This window comes from Medicago truncatula, chromosome 5 (genome assembly GCF_003473485.1).
Source record: "Medicago truncatula cultivar Jemalong A17 chromosome 5, MtrunA17r5.0-ANR, whole genome shotgun sequence".
Lineage (NCBI taxonomy): Eukaryota > Viridiplantae > Streptophyta > Magnoliopsida > Fabales > Fabaceae > Medicago > Medicago truncatula.
The window spans coordinates 4,260,117-4,283,527 of record NC_053046.1 but is presented as its reverse complement, the minus strand read 5'-3'; the positions used below and the strand labels follow the sequence as shown (position 1 = coordinate 4,283,527).

General features: G+C 33.4%; 4 protein-coding genes across 5 annotated transcripts; 3 read left to right on the top strand and 1 right to left on the bottom strand.

Moving 5' to 3' along the window:
* The first annotated feature begins 2,844 nt into the window (after nt 1-2,844).
* Nucleotides 2,845-6,562, top strand: LOC11433210 (glutamate dehydrogenase 2). The gene is made up of 8 exons (XM_003611342.4): nt 2,845-3,070; nt 3,169-3,282; nt 4,226-4,522; nt 5,057-5,173; nt 5,457-5,707; nt 5,807-5,882; nt 5,957-6,043; nt 6,130-6,562. The coding sequence occupies exons 1-8, from the start codon at nt 2,963-2,965 to the stop codon at nt 6,313-6,315; spliced, it is 1,236 nt and encodes a 411-aa protein (XP_003611390.1). The 5' UTR covers nt 2,845-2,962; the 3' UTR covers nt 6,316-6,562.
* A 6,622-nt stretch (nt 6,563-13,184) lies between these two features.
* LOC11438459 (expansin-like B1) lies at nt 13,185-15,256 on the top strand. Its single transcript, XM_003611340.4, has 4 exons — nt 13,185-13,451; nt 13,836-13,942; nt 14,154-14,468; nt 14,844-15,256. Exons 1-4 carry the CDS (start codon nt 13,313-13,315, stop codon nt 15,039-15,041), a joined length of 759 nt encoding a protein of 252 aa, XP_003611388.2. The 5' UTR covers nt 13,185-13,312; the 3' UTR covers nt 15,042-15,256.
* Nucleotides 15,257-16,910: 1,654 nt separating this feature from the next.
* On the bottom strand, nt 16,911-21,480 carry LOC11438908 (histone-lysine N-methyltransferase, H3 lysine-9 specific SUVH6). Of its 2 annotated transcripts, XM_003611338.4 has the most exons (3): nt 21,269-21,480; nt 17,646-20,978; nt 16,911-17,140 (listed from the first exon to the last, which is right to left on the bottom strand). In XM_003611338.4, exons 2-3 carry the CDS (start codon nt 20,899-20,901, stop codon nt 17,121-17,123), a joined length of 3,276 nt encoding a protein of 1,091 aa, XP_003611386.1. In that variant the 5' UTR covers nt 20,902-20,978; nt 21,269-21,480; the 3' UTR covers nt 16,911-17,120. The 2 variants fall into 2 exon arrangements, with proteins under 2 accessions (XP_003611386.1, XP_013453447.1); XM_013597993.3 differs by lacking the exon at nt 16,911-17,140 and having other exon boundaries at nt 17,236-20,978.
* A 1,391-nt stretch (nt 21,481-22,871) lies between these two features.
* On the top strand, nt 22,872-23,411 carry LOC112421937 (uncharacterized). The gene has a single exon (XM_024784147.1). It carries the CDS (start codon nt 22,872-22,874, stop codon nt 23,409-23,411), a length of 540 nt encoding a protein of 179 aa, XP_024639915.1.

The following is a 23,411-nucleotide window of genomic DNA, read 5'->3' as shown; positions in this document are numbered from 1 at the left end:
TGATTTGATTGGATATATATGTAAAAAAAAACACTGTTAGTGCATATAGATTAATCTCTTCACATATTTAGCTTCTTTTTTTTTTTATTTTTTTTATAGGGTTTCGCATATTATTCTCTTCATATATTTAGCTTCTCTTTTTTAGAGGTATCACATATTCAGCTAATTTTATTTTTGAGAGAGCTGACTGCCGTGCCAATTGCAACTTTTCGTCCCTTATTATCATGTAATTAATTACTTCCATTAAAATTTCCAACTTCAAATTTGAACTATAACAATAAAATAAAACAATAGAAAAGGGTGTTTAGTATGGAAAAAAAAAACCTGGTTGAAAGTGGATAATCACCTTGCGTGTTCCATAAGTTTCTATGGAGATTAGTCAATGTTAAACATGGTAGAAATTTAGTACTTATAATTACATGGTAATCTAAAAGAAAAAGACGTTTGGAGCTAAGTAAGAGCATCCACAATGGAAGAGTCTTAAACATATAAGACCTCGTACCTAATAAGTACCTCCATTGTAGAAAAAAAAAAATTGAGGGTCTTAAAAGATGGAAGTTCTTAATTAAGACCTCATTCTTAAATGGATCCACATCACTTTTTTATTAAAATAATAATTAAAAAGTGTATTAAAATAGATATTGTATTAAATAAATAATATTGATGGGACCCAATTAGACCTTTTGTTAGAGGGTCTCAATTTGAGTGGTTGAGTAGTTATTAGGTACTATTATTAAAAAATTATTAAAAAGTGATGTGTCAATATGAGACCCATTTAAGACCTCAAAGATGAGAGTCTCCATTGTAGATGCTCTGAGAATTCAATTTGTTGAAATAGACCTGACATATCAATTATTATACTTTTAATACATAATAAAACTCAATCAATGTCACCAATTTTGAAATGAGTAATTATAGGTATATATCCATTTGACACCCCACCATTGGTGGCAGTAGAACTCCGACAAAGTCATGGTTGTTGGCCACCTCCTACAACCAAATGTACTGTTAACTTATTAGTAAATAATTTGAAAATAATTTTTTTAATTATAAATAATTTCTTTTATATGTTGAACAATTTTTTTTACAGTTTTATTGGAGTTTTACTAGAGCTTGAACGCGAGTTTCCCCACTTAAGGTAAGTTTAAAAACATTGTAGATAAATAGTTTAAAGTTCTCTAAAAAAAAAATAGTTTAAAGTTCATGCTAGTAAATTTTATAAAGATATTATTTAAGGAAGTCATAAAGAGAAAAAGATTATCTTGAAAATACATGTAAAAATAATAAATACGCCATCTATTATTTACTATAAACATCTCCAACAAAAATCATATGATACTAAAAAAATTGGTGGTAATAAATTTATCAAAAACTGGTGTTATTTTTTCATATTTATCTCTACATTTATTGATATTATTGATATCATAAGAGAGAAACATAATATACGTCTTTCAATGTACTTTACATGAGATATTTTTGTAAAAAATAAAAATCATTAATGCACGTTGAATTTTGAAAAAAAAAATCTTGTATTTATAGACAAAAAATTGAAAAATATTTTATAATTAGGTACTCAATAGCACACAATATCCCTTTTTTTTATAACTACAAATTTCCCCTTTTTTTTTATACTCCCTGTTTTAAAATAATTGACATTTTTGCAATAAAATTTATCCTAAAATAATTGACTTTTCACTTTTCAACACAATATTATTCCATCTCTTTCATTTATACATTTATCTTAATATATATAAAATAATCAAATATATGAGTTAATTTGATACGGATGAATTAGTTAACAATTCAACAATAATATTTGAAGATTGCTTTTTAGGCCCCCCCAATATCTCTTTAGGCCCCCTAAAAATACAAAAATAACCTTTATAATACATCCGGTAGTTACATACCGGTAGTGCATTTTAAATTTTCACATTTTACACCTTCGGTATGTACATACCGGAGGCACATTTACAAATTTTCGCGTTTATCGCATTATGTTATTTAAATGTACATGTTCTGCTATGTTGGAAAATTCACAAACTTTTGGTAGGGTGCATAAAATTTACAGAAATAAAAGGATCAAACTTTTCATTGAATATGACAGAACTCTAAAAAAATTATGCAGAAACAATACGAGAGAGGAAGAAGCAAGGTTTACCTTCTAAATGATTGCAATTGAGTAAAGATTGACGCCATTTGTTCTATTAATTGTGATGAAAACACAACAAAAATTGGCCAAAAAACGCAAGGTATGGAACAATATTGAAGCTTAGAAAATAACTCTTAAAAAACTGCACCATTTTATACAGATAACAACGTGGGTGGAGTACGGTATATATATACCGGAGGTATAATTGAGAAATCGCAAATGAATGTTCCTCCAGAACATAACTACCAAATGCGATAAACGTGAAAATTTGTAAATGTGCCTCCGGTATGTACATACCGAAGGTGTAAAATGTGAAAATTTAAAATGCACTACCGGTATGTAACTACCGGATGTATTATAAAGGTTATTTTTGTATTTTTAGGGGGCCTAAAGAGATATTAGGGGGGCCTAAAAAGCAATCTTCATAATATTTAGACACCTCAATTTCTCTTGCACTCATTTAACATTTCATTTTTATTTTTTTGGTCTTACATTTCATTGTCTTTCTATCCCTTATAAACAACTTCATCAATTTATGACATATTGCATATCATGTCACTATTTCTGATCTCTAACTACTTTCTCAAAATGTATTTACTTACTTATTACTTATGAGGTGTCATTTTCCTTGACAATTTCTTTAGTACAATTATTACAAGTATATCCTCAGTTACGTAATCAATACCGTGTTTGTGAATTCACGTGTGTAAAACCTTTTCAATCAATAAAACTAGGAATTCAGTTTCATTTTGGTTTGAGTATCATCACTGTTACATACACTAAACTGAGTCAAACTTTCATTCAGCAACAGCCATGAATGCTCTTGTTGCCACCAACCGTAATTTCCAACGTGCATCTCGAATCCTTGGTTTGGATTCCAAACTTGAGAAAAGCCTTCTCATTCCTTACAGAGAAATCAAGGTTTTTTGTTGTTTCAATTTACATATTTTTGTTTTGTTTTTCTATTCTTTTCATTTTGTATCTATATTCATTGTTTTTATGTCCTTTGATCATTGTAGGTCGAATGTACGATCCCAAAAGATGATGGAAGTTTGGTTTCATACGTCGGTTTTCGGATCCAACATGACAATGCACGTGGTCCTATGAAAGGAGGAATTCGTTATCACCCCGAGGTTTTCTTTCTTTCTTACAATGATTTAATATTCATGAATTTTGTCAATGTTTATGATTGTTATTGTGATTGATGTATTGTAGTCGCGATTGTGATTGCGATTATGTCTTACCGTTATTATTGTGGTGATTCATACAATCCTACATATTGTATGAAATCACAAATTAATGTGATTGTTGCTAATGCATTTTCAATTACAATCATGATTTGTAATGATCTCTAAGTTTTTGATATTGTGGCAATCCATTACTATCCTTAATGTTACGATTGTCATTTCAAAGATCTTTAAATTTACCGACGAATGTTGGTTCAAGTGGCAAGAAAGTTTGGTGCTCCTAAGTACGATATGAGGTTGAATCTTGTAAATGGAAAAATTTATGTTATTCCCTTTATTCTTATCTACTGACTCAGTTCATGTCATACATATAGTGTAAACGACAAAATATTCTAATAAGTCCAATAATTTTTTTTTCCTAAATGTTAATCCGAATTTGTTTTTCTTAAACTAAACAATCTTTAAATTTTTCCTTGCGTGTTCCAATCCTTTAATTCCAAACATGAGACACATGCTGCATTTTATCCTATTCATTAACTGTTTCTCAGAATATATGAATAAAATGTAGCTTGTCCAAATTTTTTAGCAACAAAGAGTGCTGCAGGGTATGAGCTGAACTTGAGAATGGTTTTCTATGATTGGAGCAGATTTTAAATTTTACAATTATATTGTCTGAGTCATAAATTTGTATTTGTAAAAGCAGTTTGTAAGTTTAACTTCATCATGCATGTTTCATCATCGGTATTATCCAGCACAGTTCTTTTGATTGTCATCAAGACTGCCATTCTCATGCTTTATGTTTGTAGTTATGATTATGAATGTAAGTTATAAACTATTTACCTTGCTTTTGAGTATCTACATATTAAAGTGTCACATTTTCTGGTGCTAGGTTGACCCTGATGAAGTTAATGCTCTTGCTCAGCTAATGACATGGAAGACAGCTGTGGTAGACATTCCATACGGAGGAGCAAAGGGCGGAATTGGCTGCAACCCAAAGGATCTGAGCATCAGTGAGCTAGAACGTCTCACTCGTGTTTTCACCCAAAAGATTCATGACCTCATTGGCATTCATAGGGATGTTCCTGCCCCTGATATGGGAACTAATTCACAGACAATGGCTTGGATTCTTGATGAATATTCAAAGTTTCATGGTCATTCACCAGCAGTTGTGACTGGCAAGCCTATTGTAAGTGTATAATAATATTTCATAATCACTGCCAACTGTAGTTTTAGGCCCTAAGTTGGATAAACAACTTAATTAAGTGCTTATAGTATAATTCTTATCATATAAATAGTTCTGTATAAGCTATTAACGAAAGATAAAAATAAAGTCAAATTGTTTTAAAATAAGCTATAATCTGTTTTTACACGGTATCTTTGAGAGCTTATAGCAATAAGTTGAAAACAACTTATAGACAAGTCATAAGCTGTTTCCATAGGTTCTCTCAAACAATCTCACAAATGTTTATGCCAATAGACAAGCTAAAATAATCAATTAAACATACTCTTGATCTGATTAGTCTTGAAAACATGGTGAACCAAGGCTAAGGCTTGTTGTCTAAATTTTGTGACCAACAATTCCTTGAACATGATTGTCTCTTATAGGAGGATACATGCTGGTTCACCTTTTTTTTTATGCACAATCATAGTTTTCTTGTATACACAATAATAATTTATCATTCAAGATTCAAGAAATTGGTTTAAAACATTTGGCCTGCAGGATCTTGGAGGTTCATTGGGAAGAGAGGCTGCAACAGGACTGGGAGTGGTTTTTGCAACAGAGGCTTTATTTGCTGAATATGGGAAGTCGATTTCTGATATGACATTTGCCATCCAGGTATTTCTTCACCAAGCCATCACTATAATATCCAATATATCACTTTCATCTATAAAGTGTTGTCCATTGCAGACTGCGGAAAATAACAGTTTGTTCAAATTCCGCTATGCAACAGTGATATAGCGCCTCTATGGTCCGCCATTTCACAGTAATTTGTATTAAATAGCATATGGCAGAACAATGGCGATTTGTTCAAGTTCTGCCGTGCAATAGTGTTACAACACTGGTATTTAACAACATTGCATCTATATGAAGTTGATTATTAATATGTTACACTTTTTAGGGGTTTGGCAATGTGGGCACCTGGGCTGCAAAGGCAATTTTTGAGAGAGGTGGTAAGGTGGTTGCAGTGAGTGACATCAATGGTGCTATTAGTAATCCAAATGGGATTGATATTGCTGCTCTTCTGAAACACAAGGCAGGCAACGGAAGTTTGAAGGATTTCTCAGGAGGAGATGCTATGAATCCAAATGATTTGCTTGTCCATGACTGTGATGTTCTCATTCCATGTGCTTTGGGAGGTGTTCTCAACAAGTATGTTTTATCTAAGTCACCTTAGTTTATAAATCATCATTGTTAAAATAAATAATAAATTGTTGGTGTAATTTCAACTTCATCTATTGTTTCTTGAAGGGAAAATGCTAATGATGTGAAAGCAAAATTTATTATAGAGGCTGCAAATCATCCAACTGACCCTGATGCTGATGAGGTAAGAATATTGAAGAACTTAAAATGAGTCTCATATTTTTCATTCGTAAAATTTAAGTGATTTATTTGTCGTAGATACTGTCTAAGAAAGGAGTAATTATATTACCAGACGTTTATGCCAATGCTGGTGGAGTGACAGTAAGCTACTTTGAATGGGTTCAGGTAATAGTTAATAAGATGAGTGTAACAGCTATTTGAAACATGTTTTATTGAAATAGATTTTAAACTTCTCTATATGGTTTGTGCAGAATATTCAAGGATTTATGTGGGATGAAGAGAAAGTGAACCAGGAGCTGAAAAGGTACATGACCAAAGCTTTCAATGACATAAAAGCAAACTGTAAAACTCACAATTGCGACTTGCGAATGGGAGCTTTCACTCTTGGACTCAACCGTGTCGCTCGCGCTACACTTTTGAGAGGTTGGGAAGCTTAGAGAAACACCACCGCCACTACTTGCTATATAAGCTTGTAGCTGCAGTTTTCTAGTTTTTCCTTTTTTACCTATCTGTTCTCAAATAGTCTCTTTTTTTCTTGTCATTTATTTGTTATCTTAGTTTAGTTTTACTTCATTGTTAAGTATAGACTTAGTTTTATGATAAAAGTATCATTATTTTTTGCCTGAGAATGACATAGTTATATGGTACATTATCATTCATTTTTCAAAATACCTTTCTGAATCAGTTTTGTTTTTGTTTTCACTTGCCTTGTATGTTGATTTGATACCACCATTTTCATGAGATGAAGCTAAGATGACAGAAAACTATATTACGATGATACAAATAAATCAAGATTATTAGTCATTTGCTAGAATCTGGTACAAAAGATTAACGGAACAGTTATCACAAACAAACACATGACGTTCGGTAATGAAGTTCAGCCAAATGTGTCTATGTCTCCGACTACAAAGTAGCGGCAATTATGTTTTATTATTTGCGAAAGATTTTGGTTTACAGTGAACTGTAATGTGGGACCTTTGCCTCCCACACCCTCAGTCGCCCCCACAACAAAAAATTGGACCAAATGTTCATTAGGCCAGCAAGGGCTAGGTCTCACTCGCTTTGCTCATTCGTCTCTCTCCACTTCCCCAGTTTGAATTATGGCTAAAATAATTATTTGTCAGACTCTATTTACGTCCCGACCAAATATTGATTTATCAGAGTCCCTTCTTTAAAAATCGGAGGATTAAGACAAAAAAAACAGCAAACAACAAATGTTCTTTTTAATTTGTTTATATTTCATTCTTGAGCATATTTAATATACATTTCTTTCATCTTTTTTCTTCTTCTTCCTAAGTGAGATGTTATAATAAAGTGATTTTTTTTTATCATGTGCTCGGTGCCAGTACCGCATCTATATCTATATTTATATCCATGTATAGTAGCCAGTAACCTTCTATTGATCACATTGATATATCCATATTCTCTCTAGTTTCTGGTATTTTCTATTCCACTACCACTAAGTGCAAGTATTAGTTGACATCCATATTCTCTCTAGTTTGTGTATGTATTACCATGCAATTGTTCTTTGAAAAAATGAAATAGAAAAGGAATAAGGGACACGTATAACAGAGTCCAGCTAAAGTCGATAGTTGAGTTGTTTAGGTGAACTTGTTAATTTATCATTGCATATATAAGTTGCATTTTGCATTACCAAAATTTCAATTGCATTATGTATAGTCTACCACCCCCTTTGTAACCTGGTTTGGTTTTAATTCCACCTGTCATAACTTATTTCATTGTTTCTGAACACGTGGTGAGAGCGGTGTAATTAGGGTGGGAGACATTAGAATTGGAATTATATATCATCACACTTGCACATGACATGAATACGATGGTACCTTATAGAGCAATCATATCTTCATCTCCACTATTAACTAATTTACTTAAGTGGTTTGTCACCATTGGTAGAAGGTGGTTGATGCTATGCTATAGTATATGATAATATCTATTATTTTGCACTCAAAAATTAAAAAGTGTCAACACAAATACCGACCTAGACACTCTCCACTTTCCAGCTGTCAAACAAGTTTCATACCTCCTACTCCTAGGTCCCCATTGTTTTTAAAATATAATAAAACTGAATTATATTATTGTTGATAAAAATAAAAAATAATCAAATAATATTTGTCATTTGTTTTCTCTGGTAGTTGTGGTATTACTACCAATATGAATACAAAGTTGCAAACTATTTTTTACGGCCTTTAGATGGCATGAAATAATGGTTTTCGACATATTGAATGTGAATCAGATTGCCAATCAGCTTTAACTTTGATTAAGGAAGGAGTTCCGACAACTCACCCCTATGCATTTGTTATTGACCTCATTAAGAGATTTATTGATTATCCTTGGCTTTTGTCTTTCCATCATTCCTCGAGGGAAGGTAATAGTAATGCGGATTGGTTAGCGAAATACATAGCAAGATTGGAAGGTGATTCGATTGCTTGGAGGTAATGTCCAACTCCTCTTTCGACTACTCTTATTGCTGACTCAATGGAGACAACTTTTCTATGAGTTTAAGATGTGTTTTTTTTTTTTTTGTGGTTTTTCTTTCCAATTCATAAAAAAAAAAAGAGAAATTCACACGTATAATTTTTTTTTTTTTTGGTTTTTGTTTTTTTGCTTTCCCATTCATAAAAAAAAGAGAGAAATTCACACATAGAGTACGAATAAGAGAAATATTATAAATTCAATTCCATATTCTAATATATCAAATGTTTTCCGTCTTCTTCTTATTTATGTATTTGCAAGATTTCTCTTAACAAAAGATCTCACATTGTTTGTCCCAATTTTGAATTTATAGAGAAAATACCACAAAATATCACTTTTGAGGTAAAAAAGAGATTTGGTTAGAACCAAAATTGCAATGATGCATAAAATTTCTAAACATAAAACTCAGATTTTAAAATGGGATACTAAAATCTTGATTCAGGTGAAATAGATGAAAAAAAGTTCATTTACTCAAAATAAAATAAAAAATGTGCACCGTGTGAAAGAATAACACCAAAATTTTACTATCATTGAGTAAAAGAATTTCTAAAATTTAATCTACATAATTACTCTTTCTTTTTCTTTTCGGTTGTCATTTTAAGGTTATTTATACATAAGTTGAGATCTTCTCTATTTAGAGAGAGATAAATACAATCATTCATTAGTGTTCAAATTGAGCCCACCATTTTTGATAGGAAATGGGAAGATTCTTACCATATTGACACACATTTCAGGTTTGCTTCGTTTATTTACCATTCATTTACTTTTCATGTATGAGAGAGATCGTCTTTTAAAAAAAAATGTATGAGAGAGATCGACACACGTGGAAGATTAGTAATTCATACTATCACTTTTGTCTATCTCTCTCATAAATTGAGAGTAAATGAAGGGTAGATAAATGGAACAAACCCGAACTCTTCCCTCCGTCCCTAATTTTAAAACTTATTTTCGGTTTTTTTGTCCCTTAATATAAAGATTATTTTCAAAATTCAACATGCATTAATTATTTTTTTACAAAAGGGTCATACTAACCGGTGCCCCCTGGACACGGGTTAAGCATACCAAAAAAGAAAATTATTACCATAAAAGGAAACTGTTTTTTATTTTTTATAAATTAATTACACAATTTTAATGCATTAACTACTATCCCTAAAAAAAATGTATTAACTAATATATAATTTCCTTTTTAACATGCTTAACCGGTGCTCCGGATGCACCGGCTAGTATTTCCCATATATAAAAGTAATACAATTTTTTGACAAATTTATTACCGTAACTACTTCTCTTAATGCCCGTGAATTTTCCTGGATTTAACTATTATCATTAATCAAACAATGCTCAATACAAGAAGGATAATAATAAAAAAAAAATACGGTGACTAGCCCAAGAACATGCCGCCCTAGATAAAGTATGAGCAACCATGTTCGCTTGTCTCCTAATAAACTTCACCTTGAAGTTGGAATGTAAAGATAACTGAGAATTAATACTAGAAACAATAGCATAGAATTCCGAATCACCATGGCCCGGAGATGATAGAGCTTGCACTAGAGTAGATGAGTCGGACTCGAAGAAAACCCGGTCCCACCTGTTAGCATCAGCAAAGTGAAGGGCCTCTAGTAAGGCTACTGCCTCCCCCTCCAAAACTGTCATATTTGCCCGCTGCCATTTTGTTTGAGCCTGAATAAATTGCCCACGAGAGTCTCTAACACAACACGCAAAAGATGTAATATGGTTACAATCAAGAAACGCGGCGTCCACGTTGCACTTTAACCATGACTCGTTCGGTTTCTCCCAAACTTGCACTCTATTCTGCCCGTGTTGCACAACCGATGGTGAACGATTTTTATGAACCTCTTGCCATTGCTGCCATGCATCTAGTGCTGTCCTCCCAATGTTCGTTGAAGTGTGATGAGCATCATTCCAAATGACATCATTACGATAAATACTATCTCATTCCTGGATTGTCTTTAATAAGAGAGACAATTTTTTTAGGGGAATAAGGGACATGGATAGTTTTTACTATCTCATTCAACATATTTATTTCTCTACGATAAATACTTGAGGATATTATTGATAAAATAATACTAATTGATATTGTATTAAACTTTCAAAATTATTGAATCTATTTAATAAATATAATTTTTGTTTCATTTTACTACTCTATGCCCTTAATCTTTGATTCTTTAAGCTTTTTCACGTTTTTTTCTAAACCTTTGGTTCTTTTAGGAAACCAAAATACAGTCAATGATGTTTTTTTCCTTTGAATCATAACAAAAATCCAAATCATGCATTAAATAAATTTTAATTACTTCTTTCTTTTTTGTTACTATGTTATTGATACAAAGTTTTCTCCTCTTTTTAGCAACAATTAGCCCTAACTACTTGTTTAAAGGGTTTAAGTATTTACTATTTGAACCAATCAATTGTTGATGATGAATTTTACTTAATGAATAAATGATAAAAAGGTCTATATTTATTATTTCTTAACATGTATGCTCAAACTAAAAGGCCAAAGATTAAGGACGGAGGGAGTATTACATTTTCGGCCCCGTTTCATAAGTTCCTGGATCCGTCCTGCTCGATTGATTATTTTCTGGCTGCTTAATTGCACAATTATACTGAATTAATTGTGTCAAATTAATTCCGTTATTTTGGTGTTCGTTTTGTGTTTTATTGGTGAGAGACTTTGGTGTTTAATTTGTCCCTTATTGTTGATAAACTTCATAATGTGGTTTTTACTTTGGTGAGTACTATGGGAGAACAAAGGAGTGGTTCATGCTGGTTTATATTTTCTGAGTTGGTTGATGGGATGCCATAAAGGAATTATGTAGGTAAAGGTGTGACATGTTGTTATGCATAATACCTTTACCTGAGTAAGAGGTATAAAATTATGCATGAACAAAGGAGTGGTTCATGCATCTATAAATACTCAAGACGCTCAAGCAAGTTTTAGATAGACGTGAGTAAGAGGTTTTATAGAATGAAATATCTACCTTTTTCATGGTACAAAGGTTCTTTTAGAGCAAGAGTTTCTAGGGAAATGGATGAAAAATCCATTGAGGTCCTTGAGGGATTTGCGTTGTGACCGATTGATCACCCTTTATTTTCATTACATAGTGATTGTTAAGGAGTAATGCATGGGTTGGGAGACTCAACTATTTGAGTTAAGGGTTAAGAAGTTTGAGGTTCATGGTTAAGTTATGACAAAAACTAACATATTATCGTTTATTATTAAAAAGAAAGAAAGAGCAATGCATGTTTGTGCCTGCGGTGTAGAGCGTACATTGCTTGCACCTTCATATTAGTCCAATCTACCAATAATCTTACATGAGTATAATCTATTACCTATAATGATGAGAGTATTCAGAGCTATGAGGAAAACTTTTAAGATATAAATCAAATTTTCTGGAGAGAATTAGTGATATCCTTCTCCATAATAACATCAAAATATACGCTAGTTGACAACAACGGTGTAAATATAATGATGTTAGCTATCCATATTGAAGGAGAAATTGTTAAAATTAAGTGTGAGTAGTTATTTTTGATCGAGGAATATTTTGTAAAAAAAAAAAAAAAGTGATAACTTATATATCTAAATTTAATGTTATTTTAAGGAGAAAACTTCGGTACAATTCCTTAGGTGTTTTTCGTATGGTTCTTAACTAAATTCACCGTGATTTCTTCAAATCCATAATTTTCTTAAAGTTTGTTACATCCAAAAAATATGTATTTTTAGTTAAGAACCATACGAAAAACACCTAAGAAATTGTACCTAAGTTTTCTCCTTATTTTAAATCACTATGAAATGAAGTGAGATCACGATGATGAAAAAAAAAACTTATAGAAAAAAAAGAAAAGAAAACGTAATTATGACGATGACACTCGATGAACTATCATAGTGTCTTTAAGATGATTTGAGATGTCCTTAAAGCGTCAAATATAGTTTATCCAATTGAATTTTTTTATTAACTGATCCAATTGAATTTAGTTACAACTTACAAGTAGTGCTCATATATTAATTAACGAATCACTTAGTGGAGTACTTCACTTTGGTGCGTTACAACCAAACGTGGCTGCTAGATATTTAAGTGTGACTTGAATGTTAAAAATGATTTTGACACCTAGTCCTAGTTACAAAATTTTTAAATGAGCAATTTTGTTTTTCTTTATGACAAAGTTGAGCAATCGTTGACGAAAAGTGAATTATCTTCATCAATGAATATGTGAGTATATAAAATGAGTTCTCCCTTCTAACCAAATTTTTAAAAATGACAATGTTTTTGTTGGCTAAGACGCTGATTTAGTTTAAGGATAAAAAAAAAAAAATTGTGTTTCAAAATTTACGTTAAGTCTCCAAATTTATTGAACAGACACTGCGAATGATTAGACAGACGCGTTTAGAATAACAAAAACAAAGTCCCAATAATACATCTAACACATGCTATGATGCCATTTTTTAATTCGGATTTTATTTTTATCAGAATTCATACCCTTGAGTTGAGCTCAAAATGCATGCATCTTCCAAGAAAATTGTTTCAATGTAAAACAAAATTAGGCATTTCCCACTGCAATAATAAACTGGTTATGTACACCCAAAAAAATAAAAAATAAAAATAAAAATAAAAAACTAGTTCAAATATTATATAATGACCCTGGCCCTTGTGGTCCAATCATAGGGACTAGATGTACACATCATTATTCCAATCTTCATCTAATTTCATAGTTCCAAGTGGAAGGGAACAAAGAATTAATTGGTTACTACTTACTTACTTCAGTAAATGGACCTCAAGTTTGTACTATAAATATGACTCTCTATCTTTATTTGCTTTCCATCCCATAAACCCTTCTCTTATTCATAGTTATTTTTAGTTTCTCTTACATTTAGTATCCTAAATAATTCCTTGAATTTCTCTCTTCTTTGTGCTTGACATTTTGTCATTGAACATGATGGAACATAATTTTAAGCACCAAATTGGTTTTATTTGTGTCATGTTGTTCTTACCTGTCTTGTGTTCCTCTCAAGACTCTTTTGTTTGCTCTAGAGCAACCTATTATGGTAGCCCAGATTGTTATGCAAATCCAAGTGAGTGTCGTCTTCTACTAATATATACTCGTGCAAAATTTACTATATATAGTGCATGTGACATAGCACATTATTTAAAAAATTATACAAATTTTTTTAACATATTAACTGTTATGTTACTATTTTCTTTGCATTTGAATCTCGATCATTTAACTTGTGCAATTTTTATCTCAAATTGGTTATACTCAACCCTGTCAATTTTTTATAAATGTGTATAGAGTGTTGTGCACATTTTTTTAGTTTTGACATGTTTTTGCGACCGATTTATAAACCGATTCAATGAGACAGTATACAACATTTTTTTTTCCGGTGAAACCTAGACATTCCATTACTTTGGCTCTTTGCATAAAATACATAATCTGAGTGGTTATTAACCTGTTTTAGAGGGAGCTTGTGGCTATGGTGATTACGGACAGACAGTAAATGATGGCAATGTCGCAGGCGTGTCTTGGCTATGGAAGAATGGATCTGGTTGTGGTGCATGCTATCAAGTAATAACTTTACTTAAATTAACTCACTCGCTACTTTCATTTACATATAATGTGTTGTCATGTTAATTAATGAATATGAAAATATATGATTTGTCGTATTCATTAACTGATGTGACGTATTTTTAAGTAATATATTACCATAAAGGAAAAACTTACCAACATCAACTAACAATTAGTTACTTATGAAATATAATAAATAATGATGAATTAGGTGAGGTGCAAAATACCAGAATTGTGTGATGAGAATGGAGCATATGTCGTGGTGACCGATTTTGGCGTGGGAGACAGGACAGACTTTATCATGAGCCCACGTGGCTATTCAAAATTGGGCAAAAATGGTGATGCATCTGCGGAACTTTTTAAATATGGTGTGGTGGATATAGAATATAAAAGAATCCCTTGCAAATACAATGGCTATAATATCTTGTTTAAGGTCCATGAACGCAGCAAAAATCCTCACTACTTAGCCATTCTTATTCTATATGTTGGTGGAACAAACGATGTAACTGCTGTTCAGTTGTGGCAGGTATACCTATATTCATTTGTTGTTGATATGAAATTAATATTAGATGAATCTTGTCGATTGAGATTGCTTAGTTGGTAACGAGTTCGCTCCTATCTTGCATGGACGTGTGTTCAACTTATGTTGTCACTTTGACGTCAACTCTGACCCTAGCGAGCCCATGAGGATCAAATCAAACCAACCAACAAACCATTCGATCTACAATTCAATCGGTTGAACCGAACCGACCTGTTAGATATGCTTTTTAAAACATTGATTTCTATAAGCAAATTAAGCCAATTTTTTTGCATGTACATTATATTTTATCTTGAGATTGTTAATATATTTAGTTACATTTCTTGAAATTGAATTGGGTTTCTTGAAATGGTAATGGAACAGGAAGATTGCAAAGAGTGGAGACCAATGCGTAGGGCATTTGGAACAGTGTTTGATGCAGAGAACCCTCCAAGAGGTGAGATCAAGTTGAGGCTCCAAGTGAGTGGTAGTGCTGGGCTGTATTGGGTGGAGTCCAAGAATGTTATCTCTAGTGATTGGGAAGCTGGGTCTGTTTATGACTCACAAATTCAGTTTGATTAAAAATAAAATTACTTATAGATAGATTTGGAACTAGATGACTAGTGTTTTATTGTTTCTGGTTTGTGTAATTCTATAAATTAATGTTATCTCTATGTCCAAGAATGTTATCTCTAGTGCTCTTTGTTGTACTTGGACTGAAATTATGGGGATTGGATTTATGTGCTTTTCATGACTCGTCAATAAATGAATAAATAAAATGTGACTTTTCTCCTTTACTTGTTGTGTTTGGCTTCTGATGTAATAAGAAATCCAATGAATCTGCTAATATTCTTGTGAGAGTTTTAGTGATATAATAATAATCCTACCGCTTCAAACATAGTTTTTGTTTTTAAAAAAAAAAAAAAAAACAAGGGAAAGTATATTAACAATCTCTTAGATTTATCCCAGAATAATTGAATTTTTCATCTATTATGCTTAGTACTATTAAGTAAAGCTAGTGAGAGGGGCATTTTATGGCTCATCACTAGAGCATGTACAAAAGAAATTGTTCTCGTGAATTTAGCTCAGTTGATAAGAACAATGTATAATACATATAAGGTTTAAGGTTTAAACTCTGACCACCACAAAAAAAAAAAAAAAAAAAAAAATCTCTTAGCACGCACCAAAGTACATGGTTTTTGTACGTCAATCATACAATATTAATTGTACAAACTTGATGTTATAAGCAATTTAAAATTTCAGATGTGAAGTAGATTAAATTAACTTGTGTTCACGTACAATCTGCAAATGCAGAATTTACATGATGTCTGTTAATTCAATTCATGTGTGCTTAATTGATGATCTGATTATTCGCCATGAACTTGATCTGCATTTAGAACACAAGACAAACAAAAAACCTATTGGCATATGCATCGAATCTACTTTATACAAACACGTAAAAAATCAAAATTATCCTTCAATGAAGGAACAATATCACCATTTTTTATCAATGATATACAAAATTGGATGTCATCCCATACTAGAAAGAAGCGCAGGAGATCTCTTTTTATAACATGGATTCCTATTTCTTAATGATATTCCACAATCAAGACAATTGGCTGAATCCGGACTATCCAAATCATTAGCTATTACAATTTTACGATCAACAAAGCTAATTAACAATTTTTTAGCATAGCATCCGTGAACAATTTTTTATTTTTTATTTTAGATTTGTGTATAAAAGATTTTTTAAGTTTTCCATTCGTGAATTGGAATTCAGTGTTCGAATTTGGTACTAACGGTATGCACGTAATTGAATTCACTTGCAGGTTTAAGTGAATTCAGCTCAAATGATAGGAAGACAAAAGAAGAGAAAAATGAGTGGAAGAGAAGACAAAAAGATGACAATAAGATAAACAAGAAGATGAACACTCAGGTATTTTCATCTGGTATACAAATCTTGTTTAAGGTTTCTACTTTAGGCTTGGTCAACGCTAACTAGATGTGAGGAGGAAAAGAGATTAAAAGTCATAAGATTTAGCAGAGTACATCCAACATCTAACCTCATATCTCGTTCTACTCTCTCGTAGGTCATAAAAATATTAATGAAAATATTTGGTGGACCCCTGTATACATGTATACATCTCGAAAGAGAAAAATGTGGAGAGTAATATGATAGATAAGATGGGTTAATGAACTACACTTACTTGATCACAAGCATAAAAAATGAGTCATTTAGACACACATAATAAAAAAAAGTATGAAAGAGAAAAATTAAATAATATATATTTTTGAAATAATTAAATAATAGATATTTTAATTAGTGTGTGTCTAAATGATTTTGATTTGGTGTTGTGGCTATATAAGTATTTCTCTGGTTTAATAGTGTGATAGGAAGAGTCATATTGGATGTTGAAAAATATTTGGTGTAAAAATATCATTGTTGACGAATTAAATGATAACTTAATATAGTATTTGCGAAGAAATAATTGTAAATTTTATAGTATATTTTTACAATCGTATAGAGTTGCTTGATAAAAAGTTAAAAATAATCTATTGAAGTTGGGTCTAACAAAATTCCACAGCATGGCGAACTAATGTTCGAATCCCAGCTAGGAGAGTTGTCCACATATAGTTCCCCCCACAGAGCCTCAAATACGATTACCTCCGATAGAGGAAACCTATGCCAAACAAGAACAAAAGGTCAAATAAATTTAATTTGTTTAATCAGTTGCTAACAAACAAACAGGAAGTGAAGCAAACAAATAACAATTCATTGCAGAAGCGGCAAAAGGAGCAAAGGTCCAAATTGGCACAAGGGTTTGACTTTGGTGGTGAGACAAGAAATAGAAATTGAAAAAAAGAATCTTTGAAACTTCGTTTTAAAATAAAACAGTTTATGGTCAAATCTAACCCCAAACATGAGCTTTCACACATTCAAATGGCAACATATTTGCCCTTTTGACAAAATTTTGCTTCATATAAAATGAAAATAGTAGGTCACGCAAGAATATTTTTCGTTCCAACTTTTTCTATAGCATCCTGACCAACTCAGAATAATCCTGAAGCAACTACTGACATTAACATGGCTCAAAATGAAGCTCCAGTTTTTGAGATTTTAGTTTGAAAGACCTATAAGAAAAATTGTTCCAACAATTAACAAGGCAAAACCTCAATACAACCTACCAGTACATTCCACAGAACCACAAAAGCAGTATTTCTTTTTGATTTTCCCATCAGAATCACGAACTTGATCTATCGTGTAATTGTAATCGTAAGTCAGCTCTTGCAAGGGAGGAATGTTCTCGGCAGCAAATAACATGACATGAGGAACCCTGTTGTCATGGTGATCATAAAGGACATTCTGGGCATAGAGATTGGGGGAGCAACTATGGTTAATGAATCTCCCCACATTACCAAACTGAGCGGCATCGATAGTGAAGCCAACATCATTCACTACTTCACTTGAACTTAAGTGCGAATCTGGCAAAAGGTTCGAAAGTCCATCCCAAAGATTACTGTTGTTTTTGTTATTTCCAATATCAAAAAGATACTCATCATTACCAGTTCTTTGTTCAGCTTCCTTGTCCTCAAGAACCTCTCCAATATATTCACAGATAAAACTTCCAGAAGGGATGGAATTCAAGGATCTTACACCCCATCCCATTGACTTGGTTTTAAAAATTTCGAGTTGAATATTTATGCCAAGTTGGCTGACTCTATTATAACAGGTTGGAGGGCACTCGCATTTAGGCCCACACTCATAGACTAGAGGCTTTGCTTCTACAATAGCTCCATTATGATTAAATGGAATCTCCCCCCCATTTTTGAGTACACAAGAACATTTCTCATGGTCAGAGCATCCATTAGTACAATTACAGCCTTTTGGAGGGACAATATTGCAACAATCAGGATACATCATCTTAGTTATGTATTTAAATGGAGGGGGTTTCTCGTTATCTATGGTGTTCACAGCACATATGGGAATTTTCTCTTTCCCGTAGGAAATATCAACAACGGATAGACCTTCTCTTGTTTTGGACAACTTTTTAGATTTCTTCAGTTCCTTCCAAGCAAGCTCTGGTTGACCCGGCTTTCTTCGCAAGCGAAACTTATAAACCAGCTTCCCATGTGGCCCCATATCCTGCCAATATGACTCAACTTCATAGAGTCCATCGTAAACATATATCCTGCTTTTTCCATCCGCTGATTCAGAGCCCCGTATCACCCTAACAGAATTCTTGACCTCACTACTGTTCTTCAAAGCAAGATTGCCCCGTTCAAGCTTCTGATCTTCTGGCTCTTTATCACTGCTCATCACATTTCCACCCTGCCCTGTATATATCAAAACATCTGCATTATCCAAGTCATCAGCATAGCCCCCCGAAGCAACAATACTAGTTGCAAGGACCTTGTTTTTTTGCTTCATATAATCTATACCACCCTGAATCTGGCGATGAAGGCCAATTATATTAAGCTCTATTCTGTATTGAAATTCATCACCAACTTCAACCCCAGGAACAGATCCCATGATCTTCTCCCCTTCATTAACATAGCTCCCTTTCTCCTTAAGTATTTTTGAAGCTTGTAAATCAACCCTCTTTGATTCTTTCACATTTGACTTTGGTTTTGCTTCCGCTTCCTGCAAAAGCTTTCTACAAACAGCTTGGAACAGGCGCAATGTTTTCCTCACTTTATTCCGGGCCACTGAGTCACTCTCATGACCACTTAAATTACTACGACCAAGAGGAAAAACATTTACATAACCACGTGGTTTTGGGACACTTTTAAAGTGTTTGTTATTTTCATTAGGATCTAGAGAATTCTTCTCCCGTGTTACTAATTGACCCATGTCATCAGAACTAGAATTTTCTCTTTTCTTTTTCAACGGCTGGTGCCCAGAATGATTCATTACACCTTTGGACTTGGTCGCAGTTTTAGATCTGTCCAGGTGGGCATAAAAATCAACTTTCTTTCCCTTCCGGTCATCTGTACCACCAATAGATGTTGGTTTAAATTTGGGGGAACAAATATCAGATTCCAAAGGACATTCTGACGTCGCCCTCAAACCTAGCACTACTTTCCTGCCTGGTGAGACCTTCAAACTACTTTCGAGTTCTGGGTAATCAATATCTAGCTCTGATGTTCCCTCGACCTTAACGGTGTTCATGTTTTCCGCTTTAACCTGATGATGATTATCCAGCGCCAATCTCATCTCAGTAGATGGTTCAGCTACATCCAGCTTCTTGACTGCATTCCCTTCAAAATCAGCTTCAACAAGGTTGGCAAACTTTCTTTTGTTATTTTCTACTTCTTGTAGGTCAGTAGCTGCAACTTCTTTCAAAGAAGCGAGCTCCTTTAGACACTCATCCTGGCTGAGACGGGGAGCATTGCGTCCACATAGACGTGGAAAATCTCTTAACGCTGCAACTTTTTTACGAGGAGGGTACCTTTTAGTTAAAGCCTCCTTCATACAAGCACTGGAACCACCTATATTGATATTGGACAACGAGGATTTTGAGTTATCAGACATAGCTACCTCGCCAACTGGAGCCAGTGCCTCTGATATATAAGATAAATCTTGTTTTACGGAGCCTTCTGTTGTAAATTCCATATCTGAAGTTTCCATACCGACCAAGGCCAGTTCTGCAGGTCCGTCGTTTGCCAAAGTAGACTCATCAATTTGATAAGATAAGATCTCTGCATTTTCGTTCTTTAAACTACAGCTTTCAGTTGCCAATTCCGCATCCAAAGTCTCCATGCCCACCAATGTCAGTTTTGTATCTTCGTTATTATCCAAAATAGGCATATCCAATTGATGAGATGAGACCATGGGATCTTCCTTTCTCAAGCTACAGTCTTCAGTTTCCAATTCCATATCCACAGCTTCCATGCCCACCAATTCCACTTTTGAAGCTTCATCGTTAACCAAAATATCCCCATCCACTCGATGAGATGAGACCACAGGATCTTCCTTTTTCAAGCTACAGTCTTCAGTTTCAAAACTAATATCCATAGCTTCTACGCCCACCAATTCCACTTTTGCAGGTTCATCGTTGGCAAAACTACCCACATCCACTTGATCAGATAAGACCACAGGATCCTCCTTCTTCAAACTACAGTCACTTGTTTGTTCAACAGTGTCTGCAACAAATAACTCTTCATTGAACTCAAAAGTTTGAGGATCCTTTTCATCGTTGGGACTATCAGCTTCACCCGAATCACCACCACCTAAATCTTTGCCACTCTTAACCTCAACACCCATACCATCAGCAGAACCAAACGGTCCACATTCTTCCGGAAAATCACGAACAGCAGAAACTTTCCGGCGCTTAAACTTAGGCGGATCAACAATAGTTGAGTCTCCATTTTCTATCACTGGCTTCCCTAATTCTTCTTCAGAATGTTCATCACAAACCGACATTGATGGCTCCGAATTCATCTTCTCAGTCAAAAAATCATATGTATCAACAAGGTACTAAAACTTCGCAAATTAAAGACCCCACACTCTTCTTTTCGCTGCGCAATAAAAACAAGAAAACATCCAAATAAACAACAACAACAAATGAGAAACTACAAAATTTGCAGAACGCGAATATAAACATGAAATTACTAGTTATAAAACCACAAGAAAAAAAAATCATAACACAACATCAAGAACAATACGCGATGGAATTGAAACTATATCGTAAATCACACCGGTTAAGCACTTAATCGTAGAATCGCGGTGCGGAATGTATTATCAGAATCACGATGGAATAGCATTTTCTCAAATAAAAAAAAATAGAGAAAATAAGAAGGAGGAAAACCTGAACGAGTTTCACGGTGTTTGCGGAGGTCGACGGCGAACTCCGGCAACTCGAGAATGAGGGACGATGATGACGTGGGTGGGGATTGAGATTAGGGTTTAAATTGTTGAAATGAAACGCGTTCGTTCATTTCTTTGTTTGTTAATCTCTCTCGTTTCTTTGTTTTTTTTACATCCGCGCCTTTCTGGGCAAATATATCTCCAACAATTATTTCTTTTTGACTCCAACAATATAACTTTAATTACACCGTAATTTCGGTCAACAACAATTATTTCAAACAAAAATTTATGGGAATTATTTCAAATTATTAAAAAATCCTTTCAAAAATATTTTTAAAAAAATTGATCAAAAATTATTTAATATATATTAAAAATAAGTTTTGATAGAAGATCAACCAATTACAATTTTTTTTGACTTTTAATGATACAAGGGTTGTGATTAATTGAGTATTGATCAAGTGTGATTAAAAATAGTGGCTACTCAAACAAATATAGTAAACCTTAATCAAGAAGAAATGTTATTTTCTTAGCTAAGAAGAAATATCAAGTTTTTAGTGAGGAAGTAAGTTCACCTAACAAAAAATAATTAGTTAAGATAAAATTTTCTTTGTAGAAAAAGTAAAGTTGAGTTTCTCATTGCACGTTTATACTTCTATTTTCATTGTAAATAGAGGGAGATTGGATGAAGGGAGAATTGTTCCAATATTCACATAAAAATTATAACCTTTTTTATTTTACTTTTTACACAGAAAATTTCGTGTGAGAGGAATGTGTTACAATCTGAAGCACGAAAGATATTTAGGCTCAATTATGATTATACAATTTCAAAAAGGCAATGATGATTGCTCGAGGCAAAAAGAGTGGTATTATTTACAATGATATAAGAACCAAGTCATTTGATTTCAATTGCAGTTAATGAAAATTTAAACTTATAGCCCCAATGGCAAGGATATATGAGTGAGAAAGGGATAAAGAATATTCATTCGATGAGATAAATTTCAACTTTCCCGTTAGTAGAAATGAACAAATGTGAATAAGGTATACTTGGAAAGTAGAAAAGAGATACCTTTCAAACACGTGTAAGAAACCCAAACAAATATTCGCTCAAACATGTTCACTTTGACGATTGTGGTCTACAAGACTAGTTGTGTGGTTGTTTCAACAATAAACAAATAAGAGGGAAATCGCCTAAACAATCTTCATTAAAGAAATAAATCTTACAAGAATTGCTCCTTGTACTACAACCATCTTCACCAACATTTGATCAAGGGGATGAGAGAGGTTTGAAAGGAAGGTTAAAGATTCAAGGTGAGGCTCGTGAACCAATACTCTAGTGAAGAATGGTTTCTTGTCGAGGTTCCTCAAAGCACAAATCTTTCTTTCTTGTTCCAGCTTCAACAAAGACGTTGATCTTCTATGACATGAGGTTTCAAGTACTTGTCTTAGAGCTTGAAAGTTGAATGAAGGTTCATAATGAAACAACAATATATGAGACTAAGAGGTTAAATTCGTGGGGAAATAAGTTTTTGAGTTTTGGAGGTAGAATTGTGCTCCTTAATTCGGTGTTGAACGTTATTCCTATCTTTTACCTATCCTTTTTTAAGATGCCGGTGAAGGTGTGGAGGAGGTTGGTTCAGATACAAAGGGAGTTCCTTTGGGGAGGTGTTGGAGTGGGGAGGAAAATCAATTGGGTTAAATGGAGTAAGGTTTCTCAACCGAAAGATAAAGGGGGCCTTGGCATTAGGGATATTAGGCTTGTGAATTTAAGTCTTTTGTCCAAATGGAGATGGAGAATTTTACAAGGGGAGGATGCTTTGTGGATAAAGGTGTTGAAAGAAATGTATGGGACCGAGATTGAAAACTTATTGGAAGTGGGGTTGGATAGTTGGCCTCGGTTTGCTTCTAAATGGTGGATAGATGTTGTGAAGATAGATGAGGGAGAAGGTGGTAGTTGGTTCAATACGGAGGTAACTAGGAGGGTGAAGAACGTCAATAACACTCCTTCTTGGAATACAAAATTGTGGGGAGGTACGTCCTTTAAGGTTAAATACCCAAGACTTTATTCTATTTCAAACCAAAAGGATGCAAAGGTAGCGGAGATATGGTCGGAGAGGGAAACTGAAGGTGGTTGGAATTTTATTTAG